The sequence below is a fragment of the Anomaloglossus baeobatrachus genome, chromosome 10 (assembly GCF_048569485.1).
Source record: "Anomaloglossus baeobatrachus isolate aAnoBae1 chromosome 10, aAnoBae1.hap1, whole genome shotgun sequence".
NCBI lineage: Eukaryota > Metazoa > Chordata > Amphibia > Anura > Aromobatidae > Anomaloglossus > Anomaloglossus baeobatrachus.
This window is the reverse complement of record NC_134362.1, coordinates 45,820,581-45,840,591: the sequence shown is the minus strand read 5'-3', so window position 1 is coordinate 45,840,591 and position 20,011 is coordinate 45,820,581. Positions and strand designations below refer to the sequence as shown.

The window sequence follows — 20,011 nt, the reverse complement described above, 5'->3', positions numbered from 1 at the left end:
ATTGTTGTTAAAAAGTCTGTTGTGGTCTCCTTGTCGGAACACATTAATAGTAGGTCGGTCTTGGCCTGCCACCACCATGAGCAGCATGCTGCCTACAGGGGTGTATGGCTACTATGACCAAGACACACACATCTAGCCAGGACCGGGGCATCCAGAAAGCATTTCCTGACCCATGACCCATGACTACAGCCCTGAGCCACGTTTTACTACTGTGCCTGGCCGTGGGATAGTTTGCTTCTTCAGTTGATCTATGATCGCAAACTTGTTAAGTTCCTGTCCACCAGTTGAGTGCCAAGGCATCCGGGAGCAATTCCTTGCCCACAACTACCACCACACCCCACGTTTCACTAGTGCGCCTGGTCCTGGGATAGTTTTCTTCTTTAGGTGATCTATTATCGAAGCCCTGTGCAGTTCTTGTCCATTAGTTGAGTGTCGGGCATCCGGGAGCAATTCCTTGCCCACAACTACCACAACACCCCACGTTTCGCCATTGCGGCTTGTCTTAGGATAGTTTACTTCTTCAGTTGATCTTTAATCGCAGACCTGTGCAGTTCCTGTCCACCAGTTAAGAACCATAAATACTGGTTTTCAAAAAAGTTTGTTTTAGTCAGGAGAGCTGGAATCAATAAATGTGGCTAATGGTTAAAGTCCAATGTGCTAATCAGAAAAGGTAAAAATTGTCGGGATACACAGCGCACCAGACCATAGGATACCTTTATAAACAGATATATTAGATCCAGGAAATATGCTCATCTTAGCGAGTTGTGTAGGCACAACTTCTGAGAGAGCTCAATCACGGTGGCTGCTCCTCCGTGGCTGAGGGATGAACTCCAGGAGGATGCTCGAGGAAAAGACAATTCACAGATTTGGGCTACCGAAATGATGATCCTTGATCCAATAATAAAGAGGTGGGGGTGGGTTATTCCACAATGCATTTCCAGGCCGGACTGGTGTCTTATTCAAGTGTAAAAACCAACTACTGTACAATGCACATTGGGGCAATAGGGGTTTAAATAGACTACAGTAGGGGCCAAAAATAACTGAAGGACCTCTCCACCTACAGAGGATTTTAAAATGTGGGAGGGAATGGAAGGATCAGAGACAGGGAAAACGGTCGTGACTAATAAGTATAAGTACCGTAGGAGATATATCAAAAAAGTAAAAACACCTCTGTGGGTGTTTATTCAGATTTTTTTGGTGCCGATTTTAGGCTATTTATATTCCTATTGCCTCTATATGGACTGTAAAGATGGTCTTTACACTTAAAAAAGACTTGGTTCAGAGTGGAAACGTTTTTGTTATTGGATCAAGGATCTTCATTTCGGTAGTGTAGCTCAAAATTTTGCAAAGTAAGCCAAGATCAGAGTTATTGGTCAGAAGACGAGGTAAGCAGCACCAAAAGGAGCAGTCAGAAAAGGAGTCACACAGTCAAGTGAAATCAGTTGAAAGTGGGTCACAAGCTGAAGAATGGTATTCACATGGTACACAGCTGAAAAAACAGAACTGGCAATATAGTGTCACGGCAGGGGTGAGAGGCTATACCGGCTGTATAGGACAACACAAAGGGAAGATGAAAGGAATGCCCTATGGCTAGGGAAAGTGGGAAGTGGTGATCCCTGACTACAATCTGCATCTCACCCTCACTGCCCTCATAGACCCTATACAGGTTCCCTGTTGCTGAGCTGGAATACCTAGGGCCCTATTTTACCCTGTCAAGTGGACCCTAAGTAAGAATGGAGGGTATGAGCTCTTTGTCAACACCACTATCACTAAAGGAGGACACAAGGTAACAAAACAGGGGAAACACAACTGCAATCACCAGATCCCTGGTAGACAGCAAAGACAACACTTATCTGAGCTGCAGCAACCACAGGAGTCTGGAGCAACAGAAGACGACGTCTCCGTAGCTCAGTTACGAACAAACTATAAACTGCACCCAAATACCCCCAGGGTGAGGTTTATAAAGGAAGTCAGAGGCTGGCAACTGAGAGACAAAACTGACAGTTTCCCAGGGTCCTAGAGTCTGCTGCTGCACAAACAGGGAACTGTCAGATAACAACACATGCTGCCAATCTCTGCCACAGGATTGTCAGCCAGCCATGATACATAGGCAGTAAAAGGTACCATTAAGTAGAGCACCCTTATAAACCTGAGAACAGAATGTGTAAGTGGTACCATACTTACATCTTAGTATGCCCTGTCTTTACTCTTGTACAGCAGTAGCTGCGGTGGGAGAGTAAAAAAAGTTCTGAAATCTGATCATTGACCTTTATTAGAGAACAAAGTGACACAATGAGTTATATATATATATATATATATATATATATATATTTCATTGGTCATGTTTTGTTAATAAAATTGCACTAAGTTTCACCCTTATGATTAAGGGCGTCAAGCCAGAAACGCGTTAACGTCTTCTATGCACTGTCTGATTTTGCACAAATAAATCACCGTTAGCACTTAGCTGGATCAATCCTTTTGTTTATAATATTTCCCTGCTGCTACCTCTAACCCTGAATGAAGGGAAGCTAGAGCAGAGAACTAAGCAGGAGCCCTGAAGGACTTGTATTGTTGTTGTAGAGCGCTCTGCTAGAAAAAGAAGTGACTGATACGGGGGCAGTAATGGTGGTTCGATGTGGTCATTGAGGATTTGTATATTGTACAATGCTCTTCATCAGGATTGAATAAATCACCATGGGCTGAAGTTTAAGAATTTATCTTTGTCCAATACCTAATATTTTAACAAATTATAAACTGTTATTATTTATTTATTTTTTTTGTACAGAGTCTGTGGCCATCGATTCCTCGATCCAACCTCACATCTTACTGGCTCACACCTACAAATCTCCAGCCTTTTGTGACTGTTGTGGGGAAATGTTGTTTGGCATGGTGAAACAAGGCCTAAAATGCCAAGGTAATCTATATATATACATACATACATACATACATACACATATATATATATATATATATTATCATATATATGCAGACAGCCAGCAGCCTGTATCCTCTTTATTATATTATTATATATATGCATCCAGCTGGTGGTATCCTCCATATTATATATACACAGCCAGCAGCCTAATGTATTCTCTATATTACATATCCACAGCCTGTATCCTCTATATGATATATACACATCAAACAGCCTGTATCCTCTATATTATGTATACGCAGTTAGCAGCCTGTTTCCTCTATATTATATATACGCATCCAGTGGACTCTATCCTCTATATATTATATATACGCATCCAGCAACCTGTATACTCTATATTATATATATGCAGCCTGCAACCTAATGTATCCTCTATATTACAAATACACAGCCTGCATCCTCTATATGATATATACACAGCCAGCACCCTGTATGCTCTATATTATATATACGCAGCCAGAAGCCTGTATCCTCAATATTATATATACGCAGCCAGCAGCCTCTGTATAATATATACACAGCCAGCAGCCTGTATTCTCTATATTATACAAATGCATTGAGCTGGCGATATACTCCATATTATATATACACAGCCACCAGCCTACTGTATCCTCTATAATATATATATATATATATATATATATATATATATGCAGCCAACAGCCTGTATTCTCTATATTATGTATACGTAGCCAATAGCCTGTATCCTCTATCTAATTTATAAAGCTGAATGTGTGTATGTATGTGTGTATGTTCAGGATTGGCATCTGCACCGTCGCAGGTACAGCCACAAAATTTTGCACACTCACACGTCTGGACCCCGAGAGCGTCATAGGCTATGTTGTGAGGCGAAATTTTAACCCCGCGCGTTCCAATTTACCAATCAATTTTGCCCCTATCTACATAATGGGGAAAAAGTGAAACGAAAAGTGTATCCGCACCGTCGCATTTACAATCACAAAATTTTGCACAGAAACCTCATGTGACCCAGGGAACGTTGTAGACTATGTTGTGACAGGAAAATGTAACCCCGCTCTTTACAATTACTCTCCAAAAAACATGCCTCCATTAAAGTAAATGGAGCCTGGAACTACAAGTTATTAGTAGGAGCTGTGATTGGTTGCTATAGGAACAAAAAACATTCATAGTATAAGAAGCTTATATGTGAGGTAATAAGATGTCGGTGGAGAGACAGACAGAGACAGACAGAGACAGACAGGCAAAGAGAGACAAACGGTGAAACAGACAGAGACAGACTGGGAAAGAGACAGACTGGGAAAGAGACAGACTGGGAAAGAGACAGACCTGGAAAGAGACAGACCTGGAAAGAGACAGACCTGGAAAAAGACAGACCTGGAAAGAGACAGACCTGGAAAGAGACAGATGGGGAAAGAGACAGACAGACATGCAGACAGGGACAGAGACAGGCAGACAAGGAAGGAGGAGACAGCCAGAGAGACAAAAATAGATGGGGAAAGACACAGACCTTGATAGAGACAGACGGGGAAAAAGACAGAGAAATAGAGACAGACAAAAACAGGCAGACAGGGAAAGAGACAGACAGGAAAAGACACAGACAAAGAGACGTGGAGACAGACTGGGAAAGAGACAGATGGGGAAAGAAACAGAGAGATAGAGACAGACAAAGAAAGAGACAGAGAAAGGCAGACCTGGAAAGAGACAGACCTGGAAAGAGACAGACCTGGAAAGAGACAGACAGAGACAGACGGGGAAAGAGACAGATCTGGAAAGAGACAGACGGAGCACATTACTTAGCCAATTTAGTTAAATCTGTGTGGAATATCTGTGGTGTTGAAACATATGTTGTGAAATTAGCTTAGTTTTTGCCTTTTAATAATTACATTTATATCTATTTTGTTTTGTGTTTTTTGTGTGCAGAATACATTTTTGTTAATACATTCTATTTAGTTAACAGCAGTTATTAACCTGGACGAAGCCGTATAGTACAGCTAGTATTATGTATATGCAGCCAGCAGCCTGTATCCTCTATAATATATATATATATTTATATATATATATATATATATATATATATATATATATATATATATATATATATATATATACAGTTAGGTCCAGAAATATTTGGACAGTGACACAATTTTCGCGAGTTGGGCTCTGCATGCCACCACATTGGATTTGAAATGAAACCTCTACAACAGAATTCAAGTGCAGATTGTAACGTTTAATTTGAAGGTTTGAACAATAATATCTGATAGAAATTGTAGGAATTGTACACATTTCTTTACAAACACTCCACATTTTAGGAGGTCAAAAGTAATTGGACAAATAAACCAAACCCAAACAAAATATTTTTATTTTCAATATTTTGTTGTGAATCCTTTGGAGGCAATCACTGCCTTAAGTCTGGAACCCATGGACATCACCAAACGCTGGGTTTCCTCCTTCTTAATGCTTTGCCAGGCCTTTACAGCCGCAGCCTTCAGGTCTTGCTTGTTTGTGGGTCTTTCCGTCTTAAGTCTGGATTTGAGCAAGTGAAATGCATGCTCAATTGGGTTAAGATCTGGTGATTGACTTGGCCATTGCAGAATGTTCCACTTTTTTGCACTCATGAACTCCTGGGTAGCTTTGGCTGTATGCTTGGGGTCATTGTCCATCTGTACTATGAAGCGCCGTCCGATCAACTTTGCGGCATTTGGCTGAATCTGGGCTGTAAGTATATCCCGGTACACTTCAGAATTCATCCGGCTACTCTTGTCTGCTGTTATGTCATCAATAAACACAAGTGACCCAGTGCCATTGAAAGCCATGCATGCCCATGCCATCACGTTGCCTCCACCATGTTTTACAGAGGATTTGGTGTGCCTTGGATCATGTGCCGTTCCCTTTCTTCTCCAAACTTTTTTCTTCCCATCATTCTGGTACAGGTTGATCTTTGTCTCATCTGTCCATAGAATACTTTTCCAGAACTGAGCTGGCTTCATGAGGTGTTTTTCAGCAAATTTAACTCTGGACTGTCTATTTTTGGAATTGATGAATGGTTTGCATCTAGATGTGAACCCTTTGTATTTACTTTCATGGAGTCTTCTCTTTACTGTTGACTTAGAGACAGATACACCTACTTCACTGAGAGCGTTCTGGACTTCAGTTGATGTTGTGAACGGGTTCTTCTTCACCAAAGAAAGTATGCGGCGATCATCCACCACTGTTGTCATCCGTGGACGCCCAGGCCTTTTTGCGTTTCCAAGCTCACCAGTCAATTCCTTTTTTCTCAGAATGTACCCGACTGTTGATTTTGCTACTCCAAGCATGTCTGCTATCTCTCTGATGGATTTTTTCTTTTTTTTCAGCCTCAGGATGTTCTGCTTCACCTCAATTGAGAGTTCCTTAGACCGCATGTTGTCTGGTCACAGCAACAGCTTCCAAATGCAAAACCACACACCTGTAATCAACCCCAGACCTTTTAACTACTTCATTGATTACAGGTTAACGAGGCAGACGCCTTCAGAGTTAATTGCAGCCCTTAGAGTCCCTTGTCCAATTACTTTTGGTCCCTTGAAAAAGAGGAGGCTATGCATTACAGAGCTATGATTCCTAAACCCTTTCTCCGATTTGGATGTGAAAACTCTCATATTGCAGCTGGGAGTGTGCACTTTCAGCCCATATTATATATATAATTGTATTTCTGAACATGTTTTTGTAAACAGCTAAAATAACAAAACTTGTGTCACTGTCCAAATATTTCTGGCCCTGACTGTATATATATATATATATATATATATATAGATAGATAGATAGATATATACAATATATACAGTGGGTGTGTGTGTAAATATATATATATATTAATAATAATTTTATTCATTTATATAGCGCTATTAATTCCACAGCGCTTTACATACATTGGCAATATATATATAATATATTACAGTACAGACCAAAAATTTGGACACACCTTCTCATCTCTAGAACAACTATTAAGAGGAGACTTTGTGCAGCAGGCCTTCAGGGTAAAATAGCTGCTAGGAAACCACTGCTAAGGACAGGCAACAAGCAGAAGAGACTTGTTTGGGCTTAAGAACACAAGGAATGGACATTAGACCAGTGGAAATCTGTGCTTTGGTCTGATGAGTCCAAATTTGAGATATTTGGATCCAACCACTGTGTCTTTGTAGAAAAGATGAACGGATGGACTCTACATGGCTGGTTCCCACCGTGAAGCATGGAGGAGGAGGTGTGATGGTGTGGGGGGGTGCTTTGCTGGTGACACTGTTGGGCATTTATTCAAAATTGAAGGCATACAGAACCAGCATGGCTACCACAGCATCTTGCTATTCCACCCGGTTTGCGTTTAGTTGGGCCATCATTTATTTTTCAACAGGACAATGACCCCAAACACACCTCCAGGCTGTGTAAGGGCTATTTGACTAAGAAGGAGAGTGATGGGGTGCTACGCCAGATGACCTGGCCTCCACAGTCACCAGACCTGAACCCAATCGAGATGGTTTGGGGTGAGCTGGACCGCAGAGTGAAGGCAAAAGGGCCAACAAGTGCTAAGCATCTCTGGGAACTCCTTCAAGACTGTTGGAAAACCATTTCCGGTGACTACCTCTTGAAGCTCATCAAGAGAATGCCAAGAGTGTGCAAAGCAGTAATCAAAGCAAAAGCTGGCTACTTTGAAGAACCTAGAATATAAGACATATTTTCAGTTGTTTCACACTTTTTTAAGTATTTAATTCCACATGTTTTCATTCATAGTTTCGATGCCTTCAATGTGAATCTACAATTTTTAGAGTCATGAAAATAAAGAAAACTCTTTGAATGAGAAGGTGTGTCCAAACTTTTGGTCTGTACTGTATATAAAATTAGTTAGTCTTTAAAAGTACATAAACATGTTCTATGTATCATATATAGAAATATAGAAATTCTTTTCTCTTATGGTCCTAAGGAACTCTTGTCTGCAGCAGGAAACAAAGTTTAATTCCTATTTTTATATAAATGTGTGTGTGCAATCATGATTAGATGAGGTCAGAGAATATATTAGGGCCATGATTTCTCAGAAATTTGCGGTCTGAAAGTGAAACTGTCCAAGATAATGGACAGAAATGAGAATTCTTAGTTTTATGATATAGTTTTATTATTTATTATATTTTATTTATTTTTTATTAGTTTTATTAAAATAAATATCATTATTACGATTGACGGTTTATCTGTGTTTTTGTTTTTTTACCTTTCTAATTTTTCAGGCTGTGGTTTAAATTATCACAAGAGATGCGCTTTCCAGATCCCTAACAATTGCCGGGGGGTAAAGAGAAGTCATCTTTCCTTTAGATCATTCAGAGGAGCAAGTTCCATCACCAAACAAAGAACCGGGCCTGGAGGCAGCCTGGAGGACCTCGGAGAACATAGCTCAGAGCCGCAGGTAATGGAAAGCTTTATATATCACTAGTTTCCTTATATTTCCCTACACTTTAAGATCATTTTAGTCTGATTACCAATACGTTGATTGCTCATGTGCTGTCCACAAGCTTCAATTTTAACATATTAATGGGTCATAGTCATGGCTGCTTTATGGTTCTATGCATAATAAATAGTAGTAAGGATATATAGGAAGCCATATTGGAAGACCAAGGAAAACTTTCTTAGGCTATATGTCACGATTCCTTTGTGTAGAGCATCTTACACACTGACATGCTGTTCTTGTAGTTACCTCCTGGCTTCTGAACTCGGACCGTTACCTGACCACATCTCTGTTTGTCTACTCAGGTGTTCCACGTTCCTGGTAATTGCTCTGTTTCATTACTGAGCATGCTCTCCCAGAATCTCGCCAGTCGTACTCTCTGGTTCTGCAGTTGTGCTCTTGGCTTTTGTTTGTACTTGTGTTCTGATCTGAGCTTCTTGACCCAAGACTGTTTGACCCCTCTCTTCCTGCCCCCTGTAATTGTCGTTACCTCCTGGCTTCTGACCTCGGACCGTTACCTGACCACGTCTCTGTCTGCTCCCTGAATGCGGAGCATCTTGCACACAGGGGATGCTTTGCCACGCCTTCCTGAACTATAGAGCTGGCAGTGACATGTTTCCTTTGTGCAGAGCATTTTGCATTTGGAGATGCTCTGCTGTGTTTCTCTAAGCACTAGCTGCTAGGTTCTTTGACAGCACAGGATTCCATGCAGGTTCTGGGAAGTGCTGATTACTCAGGTGTTCCACCTTTTTGGTAATTGCTCTGTTTTGTTACAGAGCATGTTATCCCAGAACTTCACCAGTCGTACTCTCTGGTTCTGCAGTTGCGCTCTTGGCTTCTGTTTGTGCTTCTATTCTGATCTAGGCTGTTTTGTCCCCGGACTGTTTATTGACCCCTCTTTGCCCGCTCCCTGGTCTTGTCGTTATCTCCTGGCTTCTGACCTCGGATAGTTAAATGACCACGTCTCTGCCTGCTCCCTGTTCTTGTCATTACCTCCTGGCTTCAAACCTCAGACCGTTACCTGACCACGGCTCTGTCTGCTCCCTGAATCTAACTCTAATACTTGTTTTTTTTCAAATAAAGTATTTTTTTTGTTTGTTTTTTTCTTTTCACTTACTGGGTTAGTAATGTGGGTGTATGATAAACACCCCTCCATTACTAAGCCCAGGTGTTGATGCTAGCTTGAACTACACAGCTAACATCAACCCCAACTACCATTACCTAAACCTGGGCAATCAGGAAGAGCCGAGGTGAAGCACCAGAATTGGCGTAATTTCTGAGATGGCTGCAGGCTGATATTTTTAGGCTGGGAAGGACCCAATAATCATGGTCCTTCCCAGCCTGATGATATCAGCCCGCAGCTGCCTCCTTTACCCTTGCCGATTATCAAAAATAGGGGGGCCCCGCCATTATTTTTTAATTTTATTTATTGAATCAGAAAAAGCTGGCCAATACCTTCACAGTGTGCAATTTTATTATATGTCTCTTGCTCCCTCTCTGTCTATCTATCTCTATAGATCCAACAGAAATAATGAGACTCTTTTCGAATGATTACTGTAAAAATCCTTTATTGGCACATCAATTCAAAGGTTATATACATATTAAAACCATTTAAAAATAGAAAATAGGAGAATGTGTAGATTGTAAAAAAAACAGAGTACAAAATAAAAACCTTCTTGTCTGAATCAAACCATCATATTGGTTGTATAAATATCATTTAAATATTAGATGGTGGTGTGAAGCATAGGGTCAATAGGTAAACATGTGTATATATAAAGACAAAGTAAACAGGGTGTGTGTGTGTGTGTGTGACTATATATATATATATTATCTATATTATCTATATACATACAGTACAGACCAAAACGTTTGGACACACCTCATTCAAAAAGTTTTCTTTATTTTCATGACTCTAAAAATTGTAGATTCACATTTGAAGGCATCAAAGCTATGAATTAAAACATGTGGAATGAAATACTTAAAAAAGTGTAAAATAACTGAAAATATGTCTTATATTGTAGGTTCTTCAAAGTAGCCACCTTATGCTTTAATTACTGCTTTGCACACTCTTGGCATTCTCTTAATGAGCTTTAAGAGGTAGTCACCGGAAATGGTCTTCCAACAGTCTTGAAGGAGTTCCCAGAGATGCTTAGCACTTGTTGGCCCTTTTGCCTTCACTCTGCGATCCAGCTCACCCCAAACCATCTCGATTGGGTTCAGGTCTGGTGACTGTGGAGGCCAGGTCATTTGGCATAGCACCCCATCACTCTCCTTCTTAGTCAAATAGGCCTTACACAGCCTGGAGGTGTGTTTGGGGTCATTGTCCTGTTGAAAAATAAATGATGGCCCAACTAAACGCAAACCAGATGTAATAGCATGCCGCTGCAAGATGCTGTGGTAGCCATGCTGGTTCTGTATGCCTTCAATTTTGAATAAATCCTCAACAGTATCACCAGCAAAGCCCCCCACACCATCACACCTCCTCCTCCATGCTTCACGGTGGGAACCAGCCATGTAGAGTCCATCCGTTCACCTTTTCTACAAAGACACGGTGGTTGGATCCAAAGATCTCAAATTTGGACTCATCAGACCAAAGCACAGATTTCCACTGGTCTAATGTCCATTCCTTGTGTTCTTTAGCCCAAACAAGTCTCTTCTGCTTGTTGCCCGTCCTTAGCAGAGGTTTCCTAGCAGCTATTTTACCATGAAGGCCTGCTGCACAAAGTCTCCTCTTAACAGTTGTTCTAGAGATGAGAAGGTGTGTCCAAACTTTTGGTCAGTACTGTATATATATAGACAAAGTAAACAGGGTGTGTGGGAAAGTATGGGAGTCTCACAAAGGGAGAACTAAACATATTGGTTGTATAGATAACATTTAAATATTAGACGGTAGTGCGATGCATAGTATCAATAGGAAAACGTGTGTGCATGTATATGTTATATATATATATATATATATATATATATATATATAAAGTAAACAGGGTGTGTGGGAAAGTATGGGAGTCTCACAAAGGGAGAACTAAACATATTGATTGTATAAATAGCATTTAAATATTAGATGGTAGTCTGATGCATAGGGTAAATAGGTAAATGTGTGTGTGTATATATAAAGACAGAGTAAACATGGTTTGTGTGAAAGTATGGGAGTCTCACAAAGGGAGGACTAAGCCAGTGCAAACAAATGAGCAGTCAAAGGTACAAAATCAAATAACCACCACACATAACCATTATAATGATGTCAGGAGAGATTTCAGGATTCTCATTCACTTTGCTGATACTAGAAAATGCTGTAGTTTTTGTGGCAAAACTCCCTTGAAAAAATTGAGGCAAAAAATTGTGCCACATAAATCTACCATTCTATAAGCACATCCAAGTTTTGTTCTCATGATAAATTTACTCAAAATAATTATTTTGTTTTCTGTATGTAATCATCTCTTATATTGTTTCTATAGGTTGCCCCCAAGAAATCTCGTGTGTCCTCCTTCAAGGGGCGCCCCATCTGGAAGGATTGGCAGGAAAAGAAAAGAGTGAAGGTTCCCCACACTTTCCAAGTCCATACATACACCCGTCCCACAATGTGTCAGCACTGCCGACGTCTTCTTAAGGGGCTGTTCAGACAGGGCATGCAGTGTAGAGGTAAACGTGTTGTATTCCATTTTTGAATGATTACATTAAATTGTAGATTCATCACTTTTATCGTATAACACATCTTGACAAGTCAAAAAGGTCTATTGAGAGTATTAGACTGAGCTCTGCAGTAATGTGAATTGGAGATTTTTTCAATATAGGATGTGTAAACGTTTCAGTCTAAACATTGGACCTTCATCAGTTCACAGATTGCGCTGTATATGGAAGGATAGCGCTGATATACATCTGCAGTGTCCACAGCAAAGATTAGTGCATTTCCATTAACCTGTCACAAAACTAACCAACTGTTACGGCGGCATCAGACGCTGTTCACATTGCAGATTGTGACACTCCGCCCGATGGTTTCTCTGGTGTTTCTGAGCTACAACGACAGACTCAGGTGTCGACCAGCTGTGTTCTCATTAATGGTCCGGATAGCAAGAGTTAATCTCTGCTAGCCTTCTTCTTAGGCTTCTGGAATCACATGTTGTAAGGAAGTCTATCATCTGCTTTTCTCATATTTAGGTTTGAGGAGATCTTTCACCCATGCTGGCTATAGCTTCTGCTATGTTGGTCTGTGTGCTTTGGTGTCTGAGATTTGCTGGAGATAGAGTTGCCTGATGCTTGGTGTTGTTGTGGAGTTTACCTGTCAGGAGCCGGGCCAGAAAGGAGATTCAGACATCCCCACCATTAGGGGTATCTGTGAGAATAGGGATAGCACAGGGCCCTCTAGTCTGACAGTCAGCTTAGGGGCCTCGGTTTCCTGCTGTCCCCATTGTCACGGTCATCTTATTGGGGGGTTAGTGACAGGCTCAGGTTCAGAGTATCTTTTGTACCATCTGAGACTATACACATTAAATGTGTTTTTTACTTTTGGCATACATGGGGTTACTGTCTGTTTTCCTTGCCAGCACCAAACTCATTACCTCTACTTAGGTGTATCTGTTGATAACCACTCCCAACCTGTAGATATACCCTCTGCTCCCAGCAGAGGGTGTCGGTTATTCATAATTCATTCTGGAACTTGGTCTGGTGTTTTCTGCTGCTGCTGTCGTTTGATGTGGAAGTTCCCCCACTGTTTAGTTCATTTCTCCTTACCTTATTTACCTCCTCTGCATTTTTTTTTGTAGTCCCCTTGGTGTTTGTTTCTGGTGTGCGTGAAGTTTGTTTTCCCCCTTGTCTGTTATTTGTCGATGGGTTTATGTGACTACTGTCCTGGCCCGGTCTGTGGGCGATGGCTGTGGAGGGAGTTAAATCAGGGCCTGGACAGGAGATAGGGACACGCTAGTGGCTCAGATCTCACTACCATCTAGTGTACCTCTGGGTTGAGGGAAAGCTCATGGTGCATTTAGTCTGAGGGCCAGTGCAGGGTCTCCCATCCTGTCATCCCCAGGGTGTCTTGCGTGACACCCACAGTCACTTGTGACATAACCAGACTTCCATCAGCGCTCTCCTTTCTTATCCAGAGCAATCTGTGAACTGAAAAAGGTCCAACATTTAGACTGAAACGTTTTCACATCCTGGACTGTTGTAATAAAAAAAAAATCACCAATCCACATTATTGAAGTGGTCAGTCTAGTTTTCTTGAATTACGGGACACAATCCTGCTCGAGCTCCCATATCCAGAAGTGCTGTGGTTTTTTTTCTTTTTTTTTTTTTTTTACAACATAATGGTCTATCAGTCATTTTTTTTTGTTCATTTACATATTGTATACATAGAAAGCAACCAAAATCAACAAAATATGCAATATTAAAAGGCATAAAATATAGATATCATTAAGTTTTTATGGGATGTTTAGTAGCCAAGTGATATTTTAAGAATTATAAAAAGCAATGATAAATTATGCAAATATTGTAGTTGCTATAAATTTGCCATCCGCATCTAATATCTTAATTTTTGAAGTTAAGGCATAAAAACATGTCATAAATAATTGTCTTACATATTTGCATCAAGGAGCGCACTGTACTGTATAAGCCAAAAAAGTAATGTATTTGCCAATCTGTTCTGTACAGACTGCCGCTTTAATTGCCACCGACGATGCATACCGGATGTGCCACACGAATGCCTGGGAGAGATCACTAACAGCGATGGAGAAGGTAACTTTGATAAAATATACTTTCCGCTTTACACCTCTCACAAAGGTTTTTTTTTTCATGTTTTTGCTTCCTAAATGCAAAATTAAGCAACTTTCTAACTATAGAAAAAAGCTAAATTGCACACCGGCGCTTAAGAAACCAAATAAATGACCTTTGACGTCTGAATAAAACAACAATCTAGTAAACAAACAGCAAATGGAGCAGCATGTAGACGATATAATCTGCGTGAAATTATATCAAGGGGTGTAAAAGTAATCAAAGGACATATGCTACAGCGCTCCGTGGTAATTAGCAAGTGTACTGTTGAAACCAGAAAAGGTATTCCCTGTACAGCAGGGACAGTTGTTAATGCAAACCAGTGCAAATTGTTAAAGGAGACTAGAAAGGGTTGAAAAGGGTTAATAATACTTGCCTGAGAAACCGTTGGAGCTTATCACGTAGCTGAAGGATTCCCAGCGTGCGTGTTGGAGGATTCCCAGCGTGCGTCCTGGAGGATTCCCGACGTACGTGCTGGAGGATTCCCGACGCACGTGCTGGAGGATTCCCGACGCGCGTGCTGGAGGATTCCCCGGCGTGCGTGCTGGAGGATTCCCCGGCGCGCGTGCTGGAGGATTCCCCGGCGCGCGTGCTGGAGGATTCCCCGGCGCGCGTGCTGGAGGATTCCCCGGCGCGCGTGCTGGAGGATTCCCCGGCGCGCGTGCTGGAGGATTTCCGGCGTGCGTGCTGGTTTAAATCCCCAAAGTGCCTGCGTTGATAGATGCTCCACAATGTATGTAGCAACTGTAGAGGAACATGGATGCCAGGTAACCAGGGAAGCTACCGGCTGGGGCTCCTGGATACCTGTGTCAGTTCATACTGCACACCGTTCCATTTCCGTCCACTGCGGGTGTATATTTTCCCTTGTTTTGCCTGGCATCCACGCTCCTCTACAGTTGGTACAGTGGAGCATCTATCAAACAGCACAAAACCAGCCCCCACTCAGGTCTGTCATATGTCGCTGGAAAGATAGCAACTTCCCACATTACTGGTAGAACTAAGACTCTGGAAAAGCGATGGCTCCATCCCCCTCAAATAAAATCCAGATAAATGTGTGCTCCCAAATCATCATTCCTGCACACCGTGCATTGACTTCCATAAGTGGCCTGCACTGAGGCCCACTGGTCCCTCATCCAGAGTAGATGCGCCTCTGCCTGGTTCTGCGGTCAGGTACGTAGATGACGCTTGTGCCTGGTGGTGCAGTCAGGTCCCCTTGCAAGTCATCAAACATGCAGACTACATTTGATGTAAATTGTTTTGAATGATCTGATGTGACACTTGGATGCCCATCTCACCTCCCTTTTAAATGTGCTTGGAATAATGTGGCATTCATCATCCAGGTCAGAAGGCAATTGTTCACAAGGCAGGGGTCATCAGTGTGGGATGTGGCCAAATACATGTCCACGTTTCTGCCTTTCCGTGACTCTTCCAGTCTCTGTACAACCTGCTGGTGACACTCTAAGCTCAGTGGCCACTTCTCTGCCTTTCTGTGACTCTTCCAGTCTCTCTGTATAACCTGCTGGTGACACTCTTGACACTCTAAGCTCAGTGGCCACTTCTCTGCCTTTCTGTGGCTTTTCTAGTCTCTCTGTATCTCTGTATAACCTGCTGGTGACACTCTGTGACACGCTAAGCTCAGTGGCCACTTCTCTGCCTTTCTGTGACTCTTCCAGTCTCTCTGTATAACCTGCTGGTGACACTCTTGACACTCTAAGCTCAGTGGCCACTTCTCTGCCTTTCTGTGGCTTTTCTAGTCTCTCTGTATCTCTGTATAACCTGCTGGTGACACTCTGTGACACTCTAAGCTCAGTGGCCACTTATCTGCCTTTCTGTGGCTCTACTAGTCTCTCTGTGTCTCTGTATAACCTGCTGGTGACACTTTGCAACACTATAAGCTCAGTGGCCACTTATCTGCCTTTCTGTGGCTCTTCTAGTCTCTCTGTATCTCTGTACAACCTGCTGGTGACACTTAGGCGGGCTTTGCACGTTGTGACATCGCAAGCCGATGCTGCGATGTCGCACGCGATAGTCCCCGCCCCTGTCGCAGGTACGATATCTTGTGATAGCTGGCGTTGCGAAAATTATCGCTACGCCAGCTTCACATGCACTCACCTGCCCTGCGACCGTCGCTCTGGCCAGCGACCCGCCTCCTTCCTAAGGGGGGCGGGTCGTGCGGCGTCATAGCGACGTCACACGGCAGGCGGCCAATAGCGGCGGAGGGGCGGAAATGAGCAGGATGTAAACATCCCGCCCACCTCCTTCCTTCTGTACAGCCGCCGGCGGCAGGTAAATAGATGTTCCTCGCTCCTGCGGCTTCACACACAGCGATGTGTGTTGCCGCAGGAACGAGGAACTACATCGTACCTGTCGCGGCAGCGGCATTATGGAAATGTCGGAGAATACACCGATGATACGATAACGACGCTTTTGCGCTCGTTCATCGTATCATCTAGGATTTACACACTACGACATCGCAAGTGACGCCGGATGTGCATCACTTTCGATTTGACCCCACCGACATCACACCTGCGATGTCGTAGTGTGCAAAGCCGGCCTTAGCCTCACAATGGTGCGGTACTGCTGATCAATTGTTAGGTGTCGTCTTGGTCTTGTAATGACCTGGGCCCCCAATGTATTGGGGTACACATCTGGCAACGGGATCAAGACACACACGAGCACTTTGTCACTCAAACAATCCAGGTGATTTATTCACATCCTCATAAACCACGCAGTGTAACGGGCCACAGCTGCTCTCCCGCAGGACAACAATGTCTCACTGTTGGTGTCAACCGCCGATTGTCCATACAGTTCGTTCTCTGGCATCAGCCAGTCCACATCCCCTTTTCTCAGGGTGTTACCTGTCAGTTGCTTAGTAGGTTTCTACGTCTGCCTTCATCTAGGCTTGACCTCCAGGGAGACTCTCACTGGTCTCACTAACCAGGTCATCGGACCAGCTCCGTTCGATGGCACCTGCTGTCAGTCCAGAGCCCCAGTAGACTCTACAGCTCCCTAGACTCTCAGAGCCCTTTACTGTCTCAGCATGCACATGATCTCCTGACCATGTGCTTTCAGCAAGATGGCTCCCACCTACTCACAGCGATCATGTGACAAACGACAGCTCCATTAAATCCCATTAGACACACCTATGTATGGGAGGTATGTGGATGGTCAGTCTCGCCTATCACTTCTGACCATCCCATGAACCCAGCCCTGAATATATACTGCAATCCTTGTTGGAACTACAAGTCCCAGAAAAACATTCTAGGTTCAGATCGCAGAGGACCTCCGCCTCTGCGACACATACCGGCCATTCACAACATTGCCGGTTGCTACATCACAGTCTCATGATGTCAAAATGTAAACAGTATGATGAGGAGGATAGTACAATACAAATTCTAAAGGCTGCGTTACACGCTACGATTTATCTGACGATATGTCGTCGGGGTTACGGTTTCTGTGACGCACTTCCATCATCGTTAGCGACGTCGTTGCGTGTGACACCTATGTGCGACTCCGAACGATCGCAAATTGGTTGAAAATCGTTGATCGTTGACATGTCGTTAATTTTCAAAATATTGTTCGTCGTTTGGAACGCAGCAGACATATTGGTACGTTTGACACCCTGCAAACGACGAACAACATCCACACGACCGCCTTGGGCAAACAATATATCGCTGAACGATTTTGCGTCACTTGTGAGATCGTTACATGTGACCGCTAATAAACGACCTATGTGCGATGTCAACAAATCGTAACTACGATCTGGGCGTGTCACATCGCTATCGAGATCGTCAGATAAATCGTAGCGTGTAACGCGGCCTTAATTGAACCCATCAATTTATTGGGCGATTCATGGATCAAACAGCTGTTACCATTAAGCTCCTTGTTAGAGAACAAGTTGTGCAAAAAGTCCCGAAACATTGAATAGTTGGACATTGTGCACCCGAAAGATTAGAGAAGGTCTCGTTAAGTTCCCATGAAAAGGTTAGAGGACATTGTAGTATCATCTTGATATTTCACGCAAAAGCTAAACTTTTTGTGAGTAATCTACTGCCATCATGGCTTTCATGGTTGAATCCTTTGAATTTATGCAATGGATTGGGTGGATGCATCGCAGGAATTATTCACTTTCTTATCCAAGGAGTTTTCGGATTATGGTTATTGCAATTATGGTAAAGTTTTTCATTATGCTCATAAAGAAGATTCTTGGGGCTAATTGCAAATGTTTTCCAGGTAAAACTGAAGCCATTGAGGATGAAAACCTGGTGATGCCACAAACCTCAAGTGATGACCATTACTTATGCCCAAAATGAATCTTCACGCAGCAACAAAGAAACGTCAGCAGATCTGACAGATTGAACCTACTGGGGAAAACCACTGGTTTAAAGAATTTAAGAATTATACCTTTGGACTAATAAGAACTATATTAACTATATTCTTCATATGAAGCAAATAGTATATTTTATCATTACTAAATTGAATTAATCATTATATATATTGACGTGCAAATGGTTTTGAACTTTTGACTTTCAGGCTCCATATCTCACCATCCACTACAGGTTTACCTTTATTTTATAGACAATCATCTTCGTTATCTCATACATAAATGTGACTTGCAGCTACTAAGCATATGATTAGTTATGCAGATTCTTGTCATGTCCCTGCATTGTTACTGTTTTGCTCCTTGGTTTCCTGTATACTACAAATTACAACCTGTTCTCACATTTCCTAATAGCTCAGTGTGTGATTAGGTTGATTCCTAAGCGACAGGTCACTGGTTGGAATCGAGGAGCAGCCATGAAGATTTTCCAAGAAAATAAAAACCACATCATCCAGCTCATCGATAGGGGTCTCTTGGCCAAGAAAATTGCCAAACTGTATCATGTGAGGCCATGACAGCTGGAAGAGTATGACATGAAGTCAGTCTATCCATTAAAAAGCCAAGAGGTGACGTCCAGACAAAATATCGGAGTCAATACGTTGGCTCATCACAAGGTCTATCAGTTCTGGAGCGACAAACCCGGCAGTGGAGGCTCCATAATAGTGAGATCACTGACGTCCATGCAAGCACTGAGCGACGCACGTTACAGAAGTCTGCAATGGTGGCCCGAAAAAAGGTGAAGAAGCCTCAACTTCAATATCGTCATGAGAAGCGTTGGCTCGAGTTTACAAAAAAGTAAGAAAAATGGAAAGTGGAAGATTGGATGATTTGGAGTGATGAGACGAAAGTCAATAGACGGCTCTGATGGCTGCAAATGGGTCTAAAAAGGGGCTAACGGATCAAGAAATTGAAGGAACTGTCAAGTTCGGTGGAGGAAGCCTGATGATATGGGAGTGTTTCATAGTCAAAGGCATTGGATACTTGTTTAGGATTGATGATGGTCTTTATGCGGAGCTATATGTGAGGATCCTACAAGACGAGTTACTTGGTACACTTGAGGACTATGGGTATGAAAAGGACGACATAGTGTTCCTGCAGGACAACGACCCGAAGCATGTGGCGAGATTGGGAAAGAAATGGCTCAATAACAATGAAGAAGAGGTGCTGGATTGTCCCCACAGACCCCAGACCCAACCCAATCCATCACTTGTGGGAAGAGTTGAAGAAAAAGCTGCAGATATCCCCAAGTGAGCCGACCAGTATACACCAACACTGGGAACATGTAGAAGAGACCTGGGATCAGATTTCATCTGAGACATGCTTGAATCTGAAGGATTCAGGCAGATGAAAGCTAAAGGTGGATTTACAAAATACTAACAAAATAATAAAAATCTACATTTTTAGGAGCAAAACAGTAACAATGCAGTGACATGACCAGAATCTGCATAACTAATCATATGCTAAATAGTTGCAAGTCATATTTATGTAT

General features: G+C 42.5%; 1 protein-coding gene across 3 annotated transcripts in view; it reads left to right on the top strand.

Moving 5' to 3' along the window:
* Window positions 1-19,721, top strand: part of LOC142255063 (serine/threonine-protein kinase D3-like) — a 62,588-nt gene extending 42,867 nt beyond the window's left edge. For all 3 annotated transcript variants that reach the window (XM_075326502.1, XM_075326504.1, XM_075326503.1), the window contains 5 exons: window positions 2,786-2,914; window positions 8,164-8,339; window positions 11,834-12,017; window positions 14,022-14,105; window positions 18,375-19,721. In XM_075326502.1, coding sequence (XP_075182617.1) covers window positions 2,786-2,914; window positions 8,164-8,339; window positions 11,834-12,017; window positions 14,022-14,105; window positions 18,375-18,454 — 653 coding nt within the window. In that variant the 3' untranslated portion in view covers window positions 18,455-19,721. The remainder of the gene's footprint in view (window positions 1-2,785; window positions 2,915-8,163; window positions 8,340-11,833; window positions 12,018-14,021; window positions 14,106-18,374) is intronic.
* Window positions 19,722-20,011: the final 290 nt, after the last annotated feature.